Here is a 19,284-nt window from a genome sequence, read left to right on the forward strand (position 1 = left end):
TCGGCCATTCGGGCCTCGGTTAAAAAGTCGGTTTTCACAGCGAGAAGTGAGAAAGGCAAAAAATAAAGGAAAGAGATTTGAGTAGTGAATAATTGAAAAAGATGTAAACCAGAACGAAATATCAAAGTGTTGAAGAAAAAAAAAAGAAAGTAAACAGTGAAGATAGGAAGAAGTAGAGAATGTAGAAGAATGTATGAAAAAGTAAAAACGTAAACAGGAAAATTAGAAAAAAACAAACAGAAAAAGTAAGCTAGAAAATAGGGAAATCAACGAAGCGAATAGCAAAAGAAAAGAACGTGAAAAGCCAAAGTAAAAGAGTGAATTTGAAAACATGGGGGCGGTAAGTCATATTTCGCTCCGGGCGAATAGGTATGTCACTGAGAGCAAAACAATAAAAAAATTGAAGAAAGCGCATGGGACAAACAAGAAATAGTATGAGGAAGGTTGCCAAGAGAAAAGAAAACAGAATGAAAAAAAAAAACAAAGTACAGAGGGAAAGTTATTAAAAAGAAAAACTAGAAATCGTATAAAGAAAGTTAGCGATGGAAAAGAAAACAAATTTGAAAAAAAAAACAAGTTACAGAGGGAATGTGATTATGAAAGAAAATAGTTCTTACAAAAAAAAGAACAGAACAATTCAGAAAGACAATTGAAAAAAAGTGAACAAAGAAACATTTAACAGTGAACAATGAGAATAATAAATGTATGAAAATGGGGAGGGGTATATCGTGATGGGATAGTCTATGCTTTCCACGCAGCTCACCTGGATTCTATTCCCAACCCCGCACAAAGCGTCAGAAAGATATTCTGGTGCAAAGAGGCCTGACCTTGAGGTGTTAAAACGTCTATAACTGAAACAAAAAATATGTATGAAAATTAAATGAAAAGGTGTGGAATTGAGTGGACAGAAAAAATGCATAGAAAGATGCATGATGAATAGGAAAAGCATAAAAGTGAAAATAGTAAGAAATGCATAAAACTGTAAGATGAATAGGAAAAGCATAAAAGTGTAAGAAAGAGAATAAGAAAAGTGGAATAATATATAGCATAACATAAAAAGTGACTGTGGATGGGAGAATTACGAAAGCGAAAAGTGCATTCTAAACGTGAAAGTGATGAGGATAAAAATATGGAAAAGGATAAAAATATAAACTGGGAATCGCTAATATAGGAGATCTAGTAGAATACGTTGCTACGAGAATGAAATAAACAAAAAAAAAATAATTGAAAGACTAAAAAGCTCACGGAAAAGTACAAAATAAATAGGATAAGTAAGACAGTGGGTTGGAAAAATAAGAAAGAGTTTAAGGACAACATAATAAATAACAAGAAAACAAGGAAAATAAAAAACGAAAGGGAAATGATTGAAAGCAGATTAGAATAAAAAAATGAAAACTGACAGTAATCATGAGGACGACAATAATAAATATATGAAAAAGGAATAGCAAAAGTAAGAAGTAAAAAGAAGTTAGTGTAAAAAAGTTAATGGAAAAATGAAAACCGTAAAGAGAAAAAGTATACAACTGAAAGAAAAGTATGAAAGAGAAAACAAGGATGTTGCGAAACAAGTATGTAAAAAGAAAAATTCAAAATGCGAATTGGAAAACATGTTAAAATATTGACGTTTACAGGAAAATCAAAGAAATGCTTGTAAAATTAAACAGATCCATAAAAGATTAAAGAAAGAGAATGAGATTAAAAAGAAATATTCTAAAGAAGGCTAGCAAGAGAAAATAAAATATAATGAAAACAGAAGCAAAAAAAAAAGTAAGAAAACGACTGGATATTTTTTCCTAAATTAAATAAATAGAAAATTTAAGGAAGAGAATCAGAAAAATTTGTAAGTAAACGAAAAAGTGCAAATGAGAATATTGAATGTATAAAAATAAAAAAAAAAGGATTCTGGTTAAAGTAATAGGAAAAGCATGTGAGTAAATGGGATAACTAAAAGAATAGGGAAAGTGAACAATGAATATAAAAGTAAATGTGGATGTGAGAAATAATTAAGAGAAAATAAGGAAGAAAAAGAAACTGCATATGGAAATGCAAACTGTTATAGCAGGAAAGTTACCAAGAAACGTAAGAACGAGAATGGAAAAAGTAGGAAAATGAATAGGAAAAGTAAGAGTGCGAAAAAAGATAGAAAGCGAATCGTAAGAAAAAGAAAATGTTCATTTATAAATTTTTCCAATTAGCTTTCTTAAATTTTCGATTCACTTTATTTTGAAAAAATTCTTCTATTAATTCACTCTGTTTTTTCCATACTGGTTATATTTCTCTTGTTAATTTTCTTTTAACGGTTTCTTTCGTTTATACTTGATTTGCTCATTTTTCCTGTAAACATGAATATTTTCTCTGGTTTATTTTCAGAATTTTTACATGTGTTTTCTGAGATTTCCAATTCGCTTTTTCACTCTTCGTTATCCCATTCATTTTTATATATTTCCTTTGAATTGTATTTTTGTATTGTACCTCGACTTTAATTGATTGTTGATCTTTCGCTGATTTATTTCCTTGTTTTCTATCACTTTTCCCATTCACTTTCATCCGTTCTTATTTACTTTTGCAATTTTCCATTCACTTCTTCTATTCTGTTTAATATTTTTACTACTTTCTTTTTTTTTATTATTCTTAATATTTTTACTATTTACTTTTCTACTGTTACTACTCTCTTTACTTCGTTTTTTTATTCACAACATTTCTTTAACACTAACACTTTTCCCTTTTGTTTGATTATTTTACATTTTCAATTTATTATTATTTCAATATAAATTCTAACTTTTGTTATACAAATTCTTTCATACTTTTTTCCATTCACTTTCTTTTTTTTCTCATTTTTTTTACTTTCACTAAGTAAGAAAGGGAATAACGTAAGTTAGATAAGACACCAACAACAATAAGAAAGCGTATAGGAAAAACAAGGAAGCGCATGGAAAAAGTATGAAAGTAAATAGAAAAAATATTGATGTAAAAGTATTAAGTGTATTGAAAGGAAAAGTTCAAATTGAACAGGAAAAATAAGACAGTGTGTGGCAAAAGTAAGCAAGAGTATAAGAATAATAAGGAGAATAACAAGAACAACAGGGAAGGAAATTGGAAAAATAAAAATAGTTCGTTAGAAATGGTAACAAGTGAAAAGATAAGTAAGAAAGAGAATAAGAAAAGTGAAACAGGGAATAAAAAATGACAGTTGATTGGAGAAATAAGAAAGCGAATAAGGAAAATCAGTGTGTGTGTGTATGTGTGTACGTAACGTTTTTTTGCACTAACTTTTCTCGGAGATGGCTGAACCGATTCTCACAAACTTAGGTGAAAGGTCTTGTGGTCCCATATAAAATTCCTGAATATTATTTGGATCCGACTTCCGGTTCGGGAGTTATGGGGTAAAATGCGCCAAAAAAAATAAAATATGTGTTCTAACTTTTCTCATAGATGGCGCGACCGATTTTCACAAACTTAGATTCAAATGAAAGGTCCTGTGGTCCCATGCGATATTCCTGAATTTCATGCGGATTCGACTTCCGGATCCGAAAATATAGGGTAAAGTGGGTTAAAAATTGTATACCATCACTGAAAATGGGGAAAAACCTTAAAAAATTTTCTAAATCGACCTCAAATCTTTTCCAATTTGATGGTTTTTATCACTAGACGGTCAAACAAACCGATTTCGGTTATTCTTTTAAGAATCGAAGAAAAATAATTTTGAAGAATACCGCAGTATTATATATGATAGTATGATTGATATGAGAAAGGCTTCATTACACCACTAGGTGGAAGTTTTTTATTCTTTTTTTTCTCTTGCTTACCTTCCTCATACGATTTCTTGTTCGCCCAACCTTTTTCTTTCTGTTTTACTTGATTTCCTTTTTTATTTACGCTTGCAATTTACAATTCACTTCTTTTTTTAATGTTTGTACTACTTTTTTCTATTCTTTTTCTTCTTTTCATTATCAACTTTCCTACTGTTGCTACTCTCTTTACTTCTTCTCTGATTCACATTCACACTTTTTCCATTCCTTTTGTTATTACTTGTTTAATTTCTTACTATTTCAATTTAAATTCTTACTTTCGTTATACAAGTCCTTTTATAATTTTTCCATTCACTTTCTTATTTACCTCACTAAGCAAGAAACGTAATAAAGATAAATAAGTGAACAGATAAAATATTTAAGTAAAAGTATTAAGTGCATTGATAGGAAAAGATTTTCGATGAATGGGGAATGCAACAAGAAGAATAAGGATAGTAAGAAACAGAATAGAAGTAACAAGAGAATGAATAGAAAAAAATGGACGACTTGTTAGTACAGAGAAATAAGACAGTGTGTTGCAGAAATAGGGAAAAGTATCAAGAAAATGAAGAACAATAAAAACAGGTGAGGAAATGAGAACAATAAAAAATTCATTAGAAACGAAAAAAAGTGAAAAGGAAAATATAGGTAAATTTGAATAAAAATGAAACCGTAGAAGAAACGTAAGAACAGGAATGGGAAAAGTAAGTACACGAATAGGAAAAGGGAGAAAGGTAATTTTATTTGAAAGAATGAAACGTGAGAAAGAATAAAGATCACTTACAGATTTTTCCAATTCTGACCCAAAGTTTTTATTCAGTGTTTTTGAAAACTATTCACTTTTTTTTATTCATTTCTCTTTTTTATTTCATTTCTCTTTTTTATTTCCATTGTCTTTTTTCTCTTTTTTATTCATTTCTCTTTTTTATTTCCATTGTCTTTTTTCTCGCTCTTGCTAACCTTCCTTACTCGTTTTCTTGTTCGCTCCATCCTCCTTCTTCCATTTTTTATTGATTTGTTCACTTTTATATGTACTTCTTCGTTTTTCCTGTAAACATGAATAGTTTCTCTGGGCACTTTCAGACTTTTTTCGTGTGCTTCTTTTAATTTACAATTCGCTTTTTTACTTTTACTTTGCACATTCTTTTTTTACATATTTCCTTTGAATTGTATTTTATCCCCGGTTTTAGCCGATTGTTGATCTTTCGCCAATTAATTTCCTTGTTTTGTATCTCAGTTTTCCCGTTCGTTTTCTCCTATTTTATTTACGTTTGTACTTTTCCATTCACTTCACTTTTGCTACTACTTTCATAACTTCTTCTCAGATTCAAACTTTTTCCTATGTTTTTCTTTAGCACTTTAACACTTATTCCATTCATTTTGTTATAATACTTGTTCAATATGTTAAGAATAAAGAAAGTTAGAGTCACCAAAAACATTAAGAAAGGGTATAGGAAATATAAGGAAGTAAATTGGAAAAGTATGAAAATAAATAGAAATAGTATTGTAGTCGTGCCTTGAAAGGAAACGTTTGATGGTGAATGGGGGTTGTGACAAAAAGCATAAGAAAGTAAAAACAAGATAGAAATAACTAGAAAATGATTAGATATAACAGGAAGACTAAAAAGTGCTAAAGTGTGAGGCAGATATAAGGAAAATAAACAACAACAAAAAACAAGGAAGGAAACGAAAAAATAAAAAAAAGTTCATTAGAAACGTAGAAAAGTGAAAAGGAAAGAGAGGTAAATTTGAATAAAAATTAAAACCATGAAAGAAACGTAAGAACGGGAATGGGAAAAGTAAGTAAATGAATAGGAAAAGTAAAAAAATGAATACATGTATGAGAGAAAGAAAGTTGAATGAAAATAAGGGAAGTCAGACATAAAAATGGAAGTGTGTTAATAGAAAAAAATGGTGAAGCGTATAAAAAAAATAAGGAAGCACATTGAAAAAGTATGAAACTAAGTTGACTAGTATGAAAGTAAAAATATGAAATGTTTGAATAGAAAAAGATTGACAATTGGTAAGAAATGTAAGAAAAATAAAAAGTAATGTAAGAAGCAGTATAGTAAAAATAAGAAAGTGAATGAAATTATTAGAAAGACCGGAGAGAACATAGAAAAATAAAAAAAGAAAAATAAGGAAGTGTGTGGAAGAAATAAGAAAAATATGGCAAATGACAAGAAAAACATTACAGGAAATGAGGAAAATAAAAATGTACATTTAAAACTAAAATACGTGAAAAGAATAAGATTAAAATAAGATTTGAATAAAAAAGTGAATCGAAAAAGTATGAAAACTAACAGAAATCGTAAGAATGAGAATGAAAATGAATAGTAAAAATAAGAAAGTGAAAAAAATGGAAAAATTATAAAATGGATAGAAACGGTATAAAACGGTGAGTAGAAACAGTACAAAAGTAAAAGTAATAAAGTTAGAAAGTAAGTAAAGCAGCTAAATCAAGCAAAGCAAGAGCGAAACGAGAGCAAAGCAAGAGTAAAGCAAGAGGAAAGCAAGAGCAGAGTGAGAGAAATCCAAATGCAAAGTAAGGGGAAAGGAAGAACAAAACAAGGTGAAGCAAAAGCACGAGCGAAGCAAAGCAAAAGCGAAGCCTTTTTTTGGACTCACGACTTTTGAGACTTTTAACAATTTACAATTATTTGAGTCTGTAGTATTTTATAACGAACATCGCTTATCAATCCATATCTCCGGAACCGCCACAGCAATTTTCAGAGTAGAGGAATTTTTGGAGCAGCTTTTGATCAGTATTCAGAATAGTTTTAATGCTGTTTTTTAATCAAAGTGATAAGAAAAATAATGAGCAGAATTGGAATAATAAAAACAGCAAAAAAAAATGAAAAATGAAAAGTGCATAGAAAAATGAAGAATAAAAAATAAAGATAAAACAGTGGATGGAGAAAATAGGAAAGAATATCAAACAAATAAGGCAAATAACAAGAAAAACCTGATAGGAAATGAGGAAAATACAAAGTGATTTTCTAAATTAAATCAAGTGAAACGGATAAGATTAAAAGTAGATTTGAACAAAAAATTGAAGCGAAAAAGTTTGAAAGTTAACATAAATCGTGAGGACGGGAATAAGAAAAGTAAGGAATTCAATAAGAAAAATATTAAATGAATAAAGATTGGGAAAGTTATAAAATGAATAGAAACGGTATGAAAGTGAGTAGAAACTGCAAAACAGTAAAAGTAACAAAGTTAGAAAGTAAGTAAAGTAGCTAACGCAATTAATAAAAGCAAAGCAAACAATGCAAAGTAAGGCAAGCAAGAGCAAAGCAAGAGCAAAGCAAGAACAAAGAAAGAGCAAAGCAAGAGCAAAGCAAGTGCAAAGTAAGGGCAAAGCAAGAGCAAAGCAAGTACAAAATCAACAGCAAAGTGAGAGGAAAGTAAGAGCAAAGCGAGCAAAGCAAGCAAAGCAAGCAAAGCAAGCAAAGCAAGCAAAGCAAGCAAAGCAAGCAAAGCAAGCAAAGCAAGCAAAGCAAGCAAAGCAAGCAAAGCAAGCAAAGCAAGCAAAGCAAGCAAAGCAAGCAAAGCAAGCAAAGCAAGCAAAGCAAGCAAAGCAAGCAAAGCAAGCAAAGCAAGCAAAGCAAGCAAAGCAAGCAAAGCAAGCAAAGCAAGCAAAGCAAGCAAAGCAAGCAAAGCAAGCAAAGCAAGCAAAGCAAGCAAAGCAAGCAAAGCAAGCAAAGCAAGCAAAGCAAGCAAAGCAAGCAAAGCAAGCAAAGCAAGCAAAGCAAGCAAAGCAAGCAAAGCAAGCAAAGCAAGCAAAGCAAGCAAAGCAAGCAAAGCAAGCAAAGCAAGCAAAGCAAGCAAAGCAAGCAAAGCAAGCAAAGCAAGCAAAGCAAGCAAAGCAAGCAAAGCAAGCAAAGCAAGCAAAGCAAGCAAAGCAAGCAAAGCAAGCAAAGCAAGCAAAGCAAGCAAAGCAAGCAAAGCAAGCAAAGCAAGCAAAGCAAGCAAAGCAAGCAAAGCAAGCAAAGCAAGCAAAGCAAGCAAAGCAAGCAAAGCAAGCAAAGCAAGCAAAGCAAGCAAAGCAAGCAAAGCAAGCAAAGCAAGCAAAGCAAGCAAAGCAAGCAAAGCAAGCAAAGCAAGCAAAGCAAGCAAAGTAAAGCAGAAGCAAAACAAGAGCAAAGGAAAAGAAAAGCAAGATTAAAGCAAAAGCAACGCAAAAGCAAAGCAAGAGTAAAGTTAAGCCTTTTTTCGGACCCACTTAATTACGACTTTCGAGACTTTAAACAATTTACAATGATTTGAGCCTGAAGTATTTTATAACGAACATCGCTTATCAATCCATATCTCCGGAACTGCCACTCGGATCCGGTAATAATTCAAACAGAATCTGATAAAAATTTGTTTTTTTTTTCAGCTCATCACGACTCGTTGGACAACAGCCTACCGATGACACCGTTCCGGTCGAAGATGGAACGTCTGAACAACGAATGTTCCAATCCGTCGGTCCAGCAGAACTGCGTGCCGGGTCAAAAGTGGCGCTGCGTCAGCGAAGATGGTCGCTGGCGACGGCACAAGTGCAAGTTTCACCTTCAGCTGCAGAATCATCTGGCCGAGATCAATAAACTTTCTAGTCAGAACAAGCGCAACTGCGCTTGTTTCACCCCCGACGGGTTGATCTACACTAAGATCAAGTCTAAGCGGGACTACAAACATCACGTGTTGGGACGATTCGATGGATATCGGCACCGGAGACAGAAACGGGACGCTACCTCCCACGTGGAACTATTTTTCGAGGCTAATCCGGAGATGGTCGAACTGCTGTCGGTTGCCAAATCGATGGCGGATTTGGAAGGTGAACTGCAGTCTAGTCACAGCAACGGTAGAAGTAAGAGAGATGTCGGTGGCGGCAGTCAGATTGAAAATATTATCCAGGAACTGCAGAGCACGTTGAAGAACATCGAACGGAATTTTGAGCAGAATACAATTTTGAAGCGGTACAACCATTCGACGGAAACGGAGGAAAGTGCTGGGGCAGGATCCAAATGTTTCGTCACGACTATTGGGAAGGTGAACTGTTCGAATGTGATTTATGAAGATGAAAGCAGCTGGAAACGCAGTAGAAGTCAGGTGGACATGCTGATAAAGGTTTTGAAGAGTAAAATTAATGATTTGAAAGATATTCGGAGGTATTTGAAGGAACATAAACCGACGAGTTTCCGGGATGATGGCGAAGATGGCGATGACGACGGGGAAGATGAAACACACAGTGAATCTGTCGAGCTGGAGTTCGATTTAAAAGTTACCACTAGCACAACAACATCGACCGTTGTCCCGACGACTTTGCTTCCTTTCGTTGAAAATGTGATTCCAAGAAAGGAGCAGTTCAACCGGACGGGTTTGGGAAAACGACCGAAAAACAATGGTGGCTTCAGACGCCGTCAGAAACCGGCACGAACCGACGACAATCAAGGACCGCTGATCGATATGAGTCTTTTCGAGGATGGTGCTAATCGGGAGGAAGTTCTGCCGGATTCTGTACCGTCGAATGGCAGATCTAGTCAACAAAATAAACATCGGAACAATGGTCAATCCGTGGGTTTCAACGGAAAACATCGCAATCGTAGTCGTTCAGAAGCGGCGCAGTTTACCAGTAGCAGTCCAAGTTCAAGTACAACCGAAGAAATCTTCGCCGGAACTGATAGGATAGATGATGTCACCTCCCCTACCGGTCGGAAATCCATACTGGAGATCACAGAGGACATTCTTAAATCTATTGTTAGTACGACAACGGTAAGTTATGAAGAGATTTCCAGCTCAGCTAGTTCCGTGTCAACGATTGGAGGAACTGAAAGTGATTTGACGACGAGTAGCACACCGATGACTCATCGGCCGATCTCTACGGAAGCTTCAACGTCCTTTGAAGGTTTGTACCGATTTAATATCACTAATCATCAACCGTTTCTCATGCATCCACCATCCACCAGGACCCCGTCCGGTTGATCCAACTAATCCCGACGCGGAACCGGAAACAGTGGAAGAAGATGCCGAGTCCCACATCGAAAGTACGCCCAACAAAATGACAACGGTAGCGAACGAGATTTTCGGCGTCGATGCCATCACGCACAATCAAATCCCGGTGGTGAAAAATGATCCGATGCTACCGGCAGCCGAGTGCTACTGTGAACCGGAAGTGCAAGGGTAAGTTTCACGTTCGTCACCAGCGTTTCAAGTTGGTAGTTTTATCCGTTGTTTTTTTTTTTTTTTTCGTAGACCAATACCGGACGAAAGAGAACTGGCTCGCGAAACGCGTCGCCGATTGAAGGAAGAACGGCAGCGGAAGAAGGAAAGGAAACGGCACCGGAAGGCTAAACTCGAGAAGGAATGCCTGTCGGAGCGAATGAACTGCTTCAGTCACGACGCAAACCACTGGCGGACGGCACCGCTGTGGGACGATAAGCCGTTCTGTTTCTGCATGAATGCAAACAACAATACCTATTCCTGTCTGCGGACCATCAATCAAACGCACAACTTCCTGTACTGTGAGTTTACGACGGGATTGGTTACCTACTATAATTTACGGATTGGTAAGTTACGAACATGGGAACAAGGATTTTTTGGCACTCCAGCATCCTTAAATTCGTCTTCCGATTTTAGATCCATTCGAAACACAGAACCGTGAATCATCGCTTACCCCGGAGGAAAAGGCAGTCCTTCACGATACTTTGGATTACATGAAGAATTGTCGTGGTAAAAGTTGTACACTGCCGAGATATCAGCACAACGGGTTGGCCAGTCAAACGGATGGTATTCCGATGCTACCGGCAAATGGGAGACTGCCGGCGGTGGCGAGCGGAGCCGGTACCGGAAAGCGAAAGCATCACAGGGATCCTACTGGAGGTAATTTGGAGTAAATGAAATTGATTTGATTTGGTTTGAATATTTCTACGTATCGATTTGAACCAATCAAGCCTGGATCTTGGAACTGATTCCGTTATTGAACTGCTTTGAGTGCCTGCGGTTTAGAATTTTCAGCACACTTTACTCTCTAGTTCTAGCTCAATAGCAACTTATGGAATTATAAGACCTGTTATTTGCCGTTAAGTTTGTGAAATTCTGTCGAGCCATCTCTGAGAAATTTGATCGGTATTATTTAACACATACGCACACAGAGATATCGTTCAACTCGAGGAACTGAGTCGAGTGGTGTGAGAAAGGAAAACCGTTTGTATCGTTGTCGGGCAGTTTTTTAATCAGTTTTAAGAGCAATTTTCGAACTGTTTTGAAGCAGTTTTTGTAAGAATTTGCAAGCAGTTCAATTAAAATGTAAAATTTTTGGAGCAATTTTCGAGCAGTTGTCGAGCAGATTTTTAAGTAGTAGTTTGAGAGCAGTTTTCGATCAAATTTTAGAGCAGTTTTAATTTTGTTTTTTTCAGTAGTTTTTCGAACAGGCTTTAGAACAGATCTTCGCAATTATTAGAGCAGTTTTAAAGCAACTTTCAGATCAGTTTTTAGGCAGTTTTTAGAGCAGGTTTTGAACAAATTTGTAAGCAGTTCTTAGAGTAGTTTTTGGAGTAATTTTCGAGAAGTTTTAGGCAGTTCTTAGAACAGTTTTTGAAGCAGTTTTGGAGCAGTTTTTGAGCAGTTCCTAGAGCAGTTTCTAGAGCAATTTTAAAGCAATTTTAGAACCGTTTCAAAGTAATTTTTGGAGCAGTTTTCGATCAGAGTTTTGTGTAGTTTTTAGAGTAGTTTTTCGAGCAGTTTTTAGAGTAGTTTTCAAGCAATTTTCGAAATAGGTTTGGAGCTCCAAGTTTTTAGAGCAGTTTTAGAGTACTTTTTGTACAAATTGTTAAGTAATTTTTGGAGCAATTTTCGAGCATTTTCAAGCAGTTTTAGGGCAGTTTTAGCAGCAGTTTTTGAACAGATTTTTAAGCAGTTTTTTGGATAAATTTAGAGCAGTTTTGGAGCAGTTTTGCGAACAGTTTTTAGAGTATTTTTCAGATCAGCTTTTGAGCAGTTTTCAAAAAGTTTGTTAGCAATTTTCAAGTAGTTTTTAGAGCAGTTTTCGAACAGATTTTTAGGCATTTTTCAGAGTAGTTTTCGAAGCAGTTAACAAGCAGTTTTAGATCAGTTTTTTCGAACAAATTTTTAGGTACTTTTCCGAATAGTTTTTGAAGAGGTTTTCAATCAGTTTTCAGAGGAGTTTTAATGTTGTCTTTTAAGTAGTTTTTGGAGCCATTTTCAAGCATTTTGAAGAAGTTTTAGGAACAGTTTTCGTACAGATTTCGCACAGTTTTAAGAAGAATTTTTGGAGCAGTTTTCGATTAGTTTTTGGAGCAGTTATGAGAGCAGTTTCAATGGTGTTGTTTAAGTAGTTTTAAGTAAAAAACGGTTATGTGCCCTAGCACAAAATTTGGCTAACCCCTAAATGACCATAGTTTTAAGTAGTTTTCAGCGCAGTTTTCGGAGCACTTTTTAAGCAATTTTGGAGCATTTTTGTGAGCAGTTTTAAAACAGTTTTCAGAGCTGGTTTTGAACCAGTTTCGAACCAATTTTTTTAGCAGTTTTAGAGTAGTTCTTGGAACAGTTTTCTAGAAGTTTTTGAAATAGTTTGAAAGCGGATTTAAGAGCAGTTTTGGGCAGTTTTTATGTAGTTTGTAAGTTTGTAAGCTCTTAGAGTATATTTTTTAAAGTAGTTTTAGAGCGGTTTCAAAGCAATTTTAGATCAGCTTTTAAGCAGTTTTCAAAAAGTTTGTTAGCAATTTTCAAGCAGTTTTTAGAGCAGTTTTCGATCAGATTTTTAAGTATTTTTCAGAGTATTTTTTTAAGCTATTTTCGACCAGTTTTAAAAACAGTTTTCGTACAGATTTTTAAGTAGTTTTCTGAGGAAGTTTTTAGCAATTTTCGATTTGTTTTTAAAGCAGTTTTTAGAGCGGATTTTAGTAGTTTTCAGAGCAGTTTTTAAGCAGTTTTAGAGCAATTTTGTGAGCATTTTTAAAACAGTTTTCAGACCTGGCAGTTGAAGCAGTTTTGAATAGTTTTTTTAGCAGTTCTTAAGAGTAGTCTTTGGAGCAATTTTCTAGTTTTTGCACAAATTTTTATGCAGTTATTAGAGTAATTTTTGAAGCAATTTTTGAGCAGTTTTAAACAGTTTTAGAGCAGTTTTAAAACCAGTTTTTAAGCAGTTCTTAGAACAGTTTTACAAGCAGCCTTTAGAGTAAATTTTGAAGTAGTTTTGAAGCTGTTTAACTTTGAAGTAGTTTTGAAGCTGTTTAACTAGTTTTTAAGTTGTTTTAGAAGTTTGTAAGCAATTTCAATAAGTTTTTAGAGTTGTTTTCGAATAGATTTCAAACCAGTTTTCAGAGTAGTTTGTGGAGCAGTGCAGTTTTGGAGCAATCTTAGAGCAGTTTTGTTGAGCATTTTTAAGCAGTTTTTAAACAGATTTTTTCTAGCAGTTTTAGAATAGTTTTTGGAGCAGTTTTCGGAGCAGACGTTTTTAGAGAAGTTTCTAAGCAAATTTTTAACAGTTTTTAGAGTAATTTTTGAAGCAATTTTCGAACAGTTTTAAGCTGTTTCAGAACATTTTTGGGAGCAGTTTTCAATCAGCTTTTTAAGCAGTTTTACAGTAGTTTTTATAGCAGTTTTCGAGCAGTTTTAAACAGTTTTTAGAGCAGTTTTTGGAGCAGTTTTTGGAGCAGTATTTAAGCAGTTTTTAGAACAGTTTTGTAAGCAGTTTTTAGAGTAGTTTTGAAGCTGTTTTAAGCAGTTTTTAAGAAGTTTATAAGCAATTTCAAGCAGTTTTTGAATATATTTTAAAGCAGTTTTCAGAGTAGTTTTTGGAGCAGTTTTGAAACAATTTTTAAGACTTTTTTTAGAACAGTTCTTGTACAAATTTTTAAACAGGTATCAAAATAACTTTTGGAGCTATTTTCGAGAAGTTTTAGGCAGTTTATAGAGTGAATTTAAAGCTGTTTCAAAGACTTTCAAAGCTTTAAAGCAGTTCTTGAGCAATTTTCAAAAAGTTTGTAAGTAATTTTGAAGCAGTTTTTAGAGCAGTCTCCGAACAGATTTTAGAGCAGTTTCAATGTTGTTTTTCAGCAGTTTTGCGAGCAGTTTTTAGACTAGATTTTAAGCAGTTTTCAGATCAGTTTTTGTACAAATTTTTCAGCAGTTTTTAGAATAGTTTTTATAGCAGTTTTCGAGCAGTTTTAAACAGCTTTAAAGCAGTTTTTGAAGCAGTTTTTAAGCAGGTTCTTAGAACAGTTTTGCAAGCAGTTTTTAGAGTAGATTTTGGAGTAGTTTTCATGCTGTTTTAAAGGAGTTTTGAAGTAGTTTTGAAAGCAGTTTTTAGGCAGTACTTGAAGCAGTTTTCGGAGCGGCTTTGAAACAGTCTTAAAACGTTTTTAGAGCAGTTTTTGTACAATTTTTTCAACAGGTTTTAGGATAACTTTTGGGTGCAATTTTCGAATAGTTTTAGGCAGCTTTTAGAATAGATTTTAGATCTGTATTAAAGCTTTAGGCTTTAGCAGTTTTTGAATAGAGCAGATTTTAGAGTAGTTTTTGAAGCAGTTCTCAAGCAGTTTTAGTAGCAGTTTTCTAGCAGTTATTAAAGCAATTTTCGGAGCAGTTTGAAAACAATCTTAGAGCAGTTTTGTAAGCATTTCTTTAATTAGTTTTGATAGCAGTTTTTAGAGCTGGTTTTGGGTCAGTTTTCGAGCAGATTTTTTTTTAGCAATTTTTAGAGTAGTTTTTGGAGCAGTTTTTCAGCAGTTCAAAATAGTTATTAAAGCGATTCTCGGAGCAGTTTTGGAGCAGTTTTTAGAGCAGTTTCGGAAGCAGTTTATCAAGCAGTTTTTGTAGTAGTTTTCGAATCAATAATCTTCACAGAATATTCTTACTGATTTGTGAAACTACTCTAGTTCAAATGCTTACTAGTTTGTATAGCGCATGCGTTTTTATAAAGAATTTGTTTATTATTTCCTATACTCCCGCTATGTGGTATTCATATTTGATATTGGACTTATTATCATTATATGCTTTCGATCAGATCTTTAAGTAGTTGTTAGAGTAGTTTTTGGAGCAGTTTTAAAAGCAGTTTTTAAAGTTGTTTACAAGCATTTTCAGTTAGCAGTTTTTAGAGCTGATTTTAGCAGTTTTCAGAACAGTTTTTGAACAATTTTCGGATCTGGCGTTGGAGCAGTTTTCGAATAGATTTTTTAGCTTTTTTTCAGAGTAGTTTTTGGTGCAGTTTTGGAACAGTTTTTGGAGCAGTTTCGGGAGCAGTTTTTTAAGCAGGTTTCGGATTGTAAACCAGCCTTCTATGAGAAAAATTCTGAGACTATCTATTACGATTTTAAGAAAGATAACTTCAATGTTATGAATCAGTTCCTGCTTTCGTTGAACTGGAGGTCGGTACTGTCAACTTGCGATAGCAATTCTGCGGCTACGTTAATGACAAATTTAGTCTTATGTTCATCGTAGAACATTGTAAGGAAACTCAACTACATATCTGAAACGCAACACGGATTCATGCCTAAACGATGTACATCTACAAATTTAGTATCGTTTATCGTTCGATGTCTACAAACGCGTCTACAGGTCAACGAAATTTACACATATTTCACTGCGGCGTTTGATAAAATATCCCATCAAAAAGCAATAGCTAAACATGACAGACTTGGCTTTACCGGTATTCTACTGGACTGAATGCAGTCATATCTAACTGGTTGGGAGCTGTTTGTGAAAATAGGAAACAGGATAACAACATCATTTGCTGTTAGTTCTGGAGTGCCTCAAAGAAGCCATTCAGAACCGTTTATATTCTTACTCTATTTCAACGATCTCAACTTCACGGTGAAAGGCTCCAATCTATCATTCGCTGATGATTTCAATCTATATCATCTGACGAATGGCCAAGATGATACATGAATGCCTTTAAATGTTCCGTTATATCCTTCTCTCGAAAGCGCTCAACCTTTCAATCTCTCGCAAAACGTTCTTAAACCTGAACCCTTTGTGAAAGACTTAGGAGTTATTTTAAACTTCAAACTTGATTTCAGGAATCGCATCGATTACATAATTTTAAAGTCTTCCACACTCGTAGGTTTCATCTTTCGGGTTGCTAAAAGTTTTCGTAGCTTACACTGCTTGAAAGCACTTTATTGTGCACTAATCCGTTCAACACTCGAATATGCCGGCGGCTATTGTTTGAACACCCGATTATCAAATCGACATCGACCGTGTAGAAGCTATTCAACGCAAATTCATTAGATTCGCACTTCGCAATCTACCATGGAGTGATTGAGTTGTAAATCTAGAGTAGTTTGTCAAGCGAATACTATACAGCTAATTTCTTATATGAATTAGTTTAATATAAACCTTAAACCTTGTATATTTTTAATTTGTTGGTATAAAAGATTAGGAGGTTTTATGCCTTTTGGAGAAAGAGATAAGTTCCATCTCCAGAAAGTTTATCCCTGCTCCCAAATCAGGCTCGTGCCTGAAAAGGCGAAAAGGCGCCTCATCCACTATATTGACAATGTAAAACGAATTATGTCAGGCTCGTGCGCAGAAATCATTAAAGTGGGGGGGAAGGGGGGGGGGGGGGGGCTCAAATTATGTCAGTTTATAAATTGATAAAAAATTGTACTTTTTTGTTCAAATGAAGACATTTTATTGTATTAAAGTGCTCAGTTACAATTCGTCAATAGATTAATTCTGCGTGGTACTGAAAAAAACTTTTCAAGAACTCTTTGGGTATCCACCTCGACATCGCGATGAATATTGAGTAAGGCTAAACCATTTAGCCGCTCTTCAACCATTGTCGACCTGAGGTAAGTTTTGAGACGACGCAATGTTGAAAAAGACCGTTCATTCGTCGCCGTTGTTACCGGCAAAACTGCCAGAACGCGAAGCATTTGGTGGACATTTGGAAACGCGTCTTCATTACAAATTACAGTGGGAAAGGCGCTAAAATTTGAAAAATAAAGTTTCATCATCACAATATTGAATATTCATCACAATATGAATTGTCAAGTTATTTGCACTTTAATATAATAAGTACTCCATTGTTCATGAAACTTAATTTAAAAAAAATTCTTCATGGGGGGGGGGGGGGGTTGAAACCCCCAAACACCCCCCCCCCCCCCCCCCTGCGCACGGGCCTGTCCCAAATAAATAAATAAGTAAATAAAACATTCTGGATGCTTTATATGATCGAACCGGAAATGTAGTCTAGCTCATCTGAATAGATACTCTCAAAAGACATACGTTTATCGTATAGGTCATTAAGAAAAGTATGAAAAATAGTGGCGCAAGATGGCTGCCTTGAGTAATGTTAGATGTGATGGTAAAGCTACTCGGAAGTTTCAAGCAGTGAAGACACATTATGGTTTGGTTAGAAGATCCAAGTGATCAATCAATCTGGAAGCTAGAAAGCTTGATTCTAGTGTTAAGTATTAATTTCATTCCACGAAGTATTCCAAGCATTTTACTAAGACGAATCAATTCTCCTTTCATTTCAGCTGCCACCGGAAACATTCCCGTCCACTTCTCGGACTTTGACGCCATGCAGACCAGTACTCCGAAGAAGAAAATCAAGTATGTTTCTTCCGACGTTGAATACTTGGCTCAAATTTGCAATTAATCTTTTTTGTTCGAACAGATGGGGTAAGCGAAAGCAACATTGGCAGCAGCAGCAGCAGCAACAGCAAAGACCAAACGGAGGCGGCGGTCAGAACCACCACCACAATCACCAGCCGCAGCCAATGTTCCGCAGTGGGGAACAGTTTCCTAGTCAGAGCAGTGAGTTCTTCGGTGGTGGCACCGTCAGTCACAGTGGATCGAAGCGGAACCGCACCAGCCGACGGCCGATCTGGAGAAGCACAATCTACACTGCTTAGACACCCCGCGGACCGTAGCATTCATGGTTGAAGATCTGTTCGTAATTTGTATTTACCTACGTAGTAGAAAGGCAAACGTGTTGAGTAAGATATTGTGTAATCATAGTTTGATTCGTTTCTCGACATCCATGACTGATGTAAATTTTACTTCTGTTTTCACCACTTCACCTGGTGGTGAACATGTTCAAATAGTATAAGTTTTAAGGTTAGACTTGTTTTTACACAATTGTATAAACCATTAGTTGTTGATAAACTACCAGTAATAATGTAAACGTACTACTCTTTCTAACAATTCTACTGTTCTGGCAGTATTTACTCCGTTTTTTTGCCACTGCCATTCCCAGTAATTACAAGAAGTTGCTTAGAAGAATTTCGTCAAACTTGTTTTCATTCAGTTAGAGGTTGCCTGATGCTGAATTGTCAGATGCGCCATCACTTTAGACTAATTGGACGATATAACAAAAAAATAGCACAAGAAAAACCTAAAACAAAACAAAGCTTTGGAATGCCGTCAAAGTCATCACTCCTTCAGAGTAGCTCAACTGGCAGAGCAGTGCCACGTATTAAACATCGTGTATAGGTTCCAATTCAATCTCTTTATTCTTATTCCCCAAAGCATTCTATCGACAAAACTAGTAACAAGCACTTGTCCGCTGTATAACCGAACTTAGCATTGTTTAAGTGGCTAGTGTTGCTTGAATATGACATTGATTTTGGAACCCACTAACAGAAGACTCACGATTTCCTGTCACTTCAATCTACACAAATATCATTGTATTTATTACAGAATCGAACACCATTGCAAAGCTAGAGCCTATTGATTAGTAATGCCGGAATGAATAGAGCATACAAACAGGCATCTCTAGAAGTCTAGAATAGAAAACCTTCACGGAAGAGCTAGTGTCACTTTTATTCTGATTTTAGCAAAGTGAAAGTGAGTCGGGTGTGTTAGTCGGGTCTGAAAAACATAACTAGTATGCAGAAGAAGCTGACTGACTGAGCTTTGTTATACTTTTTTTTTACTATTTATATGTTTATTCATATGAACACATAATCCCCAGTCATCAGAAGCTGCTGTTGTATAAACAAATAAAAAAAAAAGTAGAACACGAGTGTGGGAGTTGTTGATAAAAAACGAATTGAAACATTTCGAAATCATCTATTTCGGTTACTTCTAACAGTGCTGAGTTGTTCAAAGTGTCTTGCAAACCAATTTTTTATATATTCTGTAGGTTCTACCGACTAGTAATCTTGTTTCTGGACTCTTGACTCGGGACTCTAGGCACTCAGATTCAAGCTCTGGACTCAGCACTTTTAACACTGCTAATCACAAATCAGGACTCTAAGTTCTTTGGCTTTGGATTTTGAACTCCTGTCTTTAAACTCTCCAGAACAGAAATCAGGATTCTGGAACTTTTAACAATGGTATACATTTAAACTCTAGACTCTATACTCCACAGATCAGGACTCAGGATTCGGATCTCTAGAATCCAGATTCTAAACACTGTTATGGAATATTGACTCTTCACTTCGAACACTGGACCTAGGAATCCGGACCTTGAGCTCTGCATTCCGAATTCTCTGCAATGACTAGATTATAGACACTAGACTGTTGACTCTAACCATGGCTT

At 35.2% G+C, this 19,284-nt stretch overlaps 1 protein-coding gene across 7 annotated transcripts in view; it reads left to right on the forward strand.

Moving 5' to 3' along the window:
- LOC131427084 (extracellular sulfatase SULF-1 homolog) overlaps nt 1–18,760 on the forward strand; it is a 159,030-nt gene extending 140,270 nt beyond the window's left edge. For all 7 annotated transcript variants that reach the window (XM_058590002.1, XM_058590003.1, XM_058589999.1 and 4 more), the window contains 6 exons: nt 8,170–9,678; nt 9,740–9,953; nt 10,026–10,339; nt 10,410–10,652; nt 17,276–17,351; nt 17,416–18,760. In XM_058590002.1, the coding sequence (XP_058445985.1) occupies nt 8,170–9,678; nt 9,740–9,953; nt 10,026–10,339; nt 10,410–10,652; nt 17,276–17,351; nt 17,416–17,653 (2,594 nt within the window). In that variant the 3' untranslated portion in view covers nt 17,654–18,760. The remainder of the gene's footprint in view (nt 1–8,169; nt 9,679–9,739; nt 9,954–10,025; nt 10,340–10,409; nt 10,653–17,275; nt 17,352–17,415) is intronic.
- Nucleotides 18,761–19,284: the final 524 nt, after the last annotated feature.

This window comes from Malaya genurostris, chromosome 2, assembly GCF_030247185.1.
Source record: "Malaya genurostris strain Urasoe2022 chromosome 2, Malgen_1.1, whole genome shotgun sequence".
NCBI classification, from domain to species: domain Eukaryota; kingdom Metazoa; phylum Arthropoda; class Insecta; order Diptera; family Culicidae; genus Malaya; species Malaya genurostris.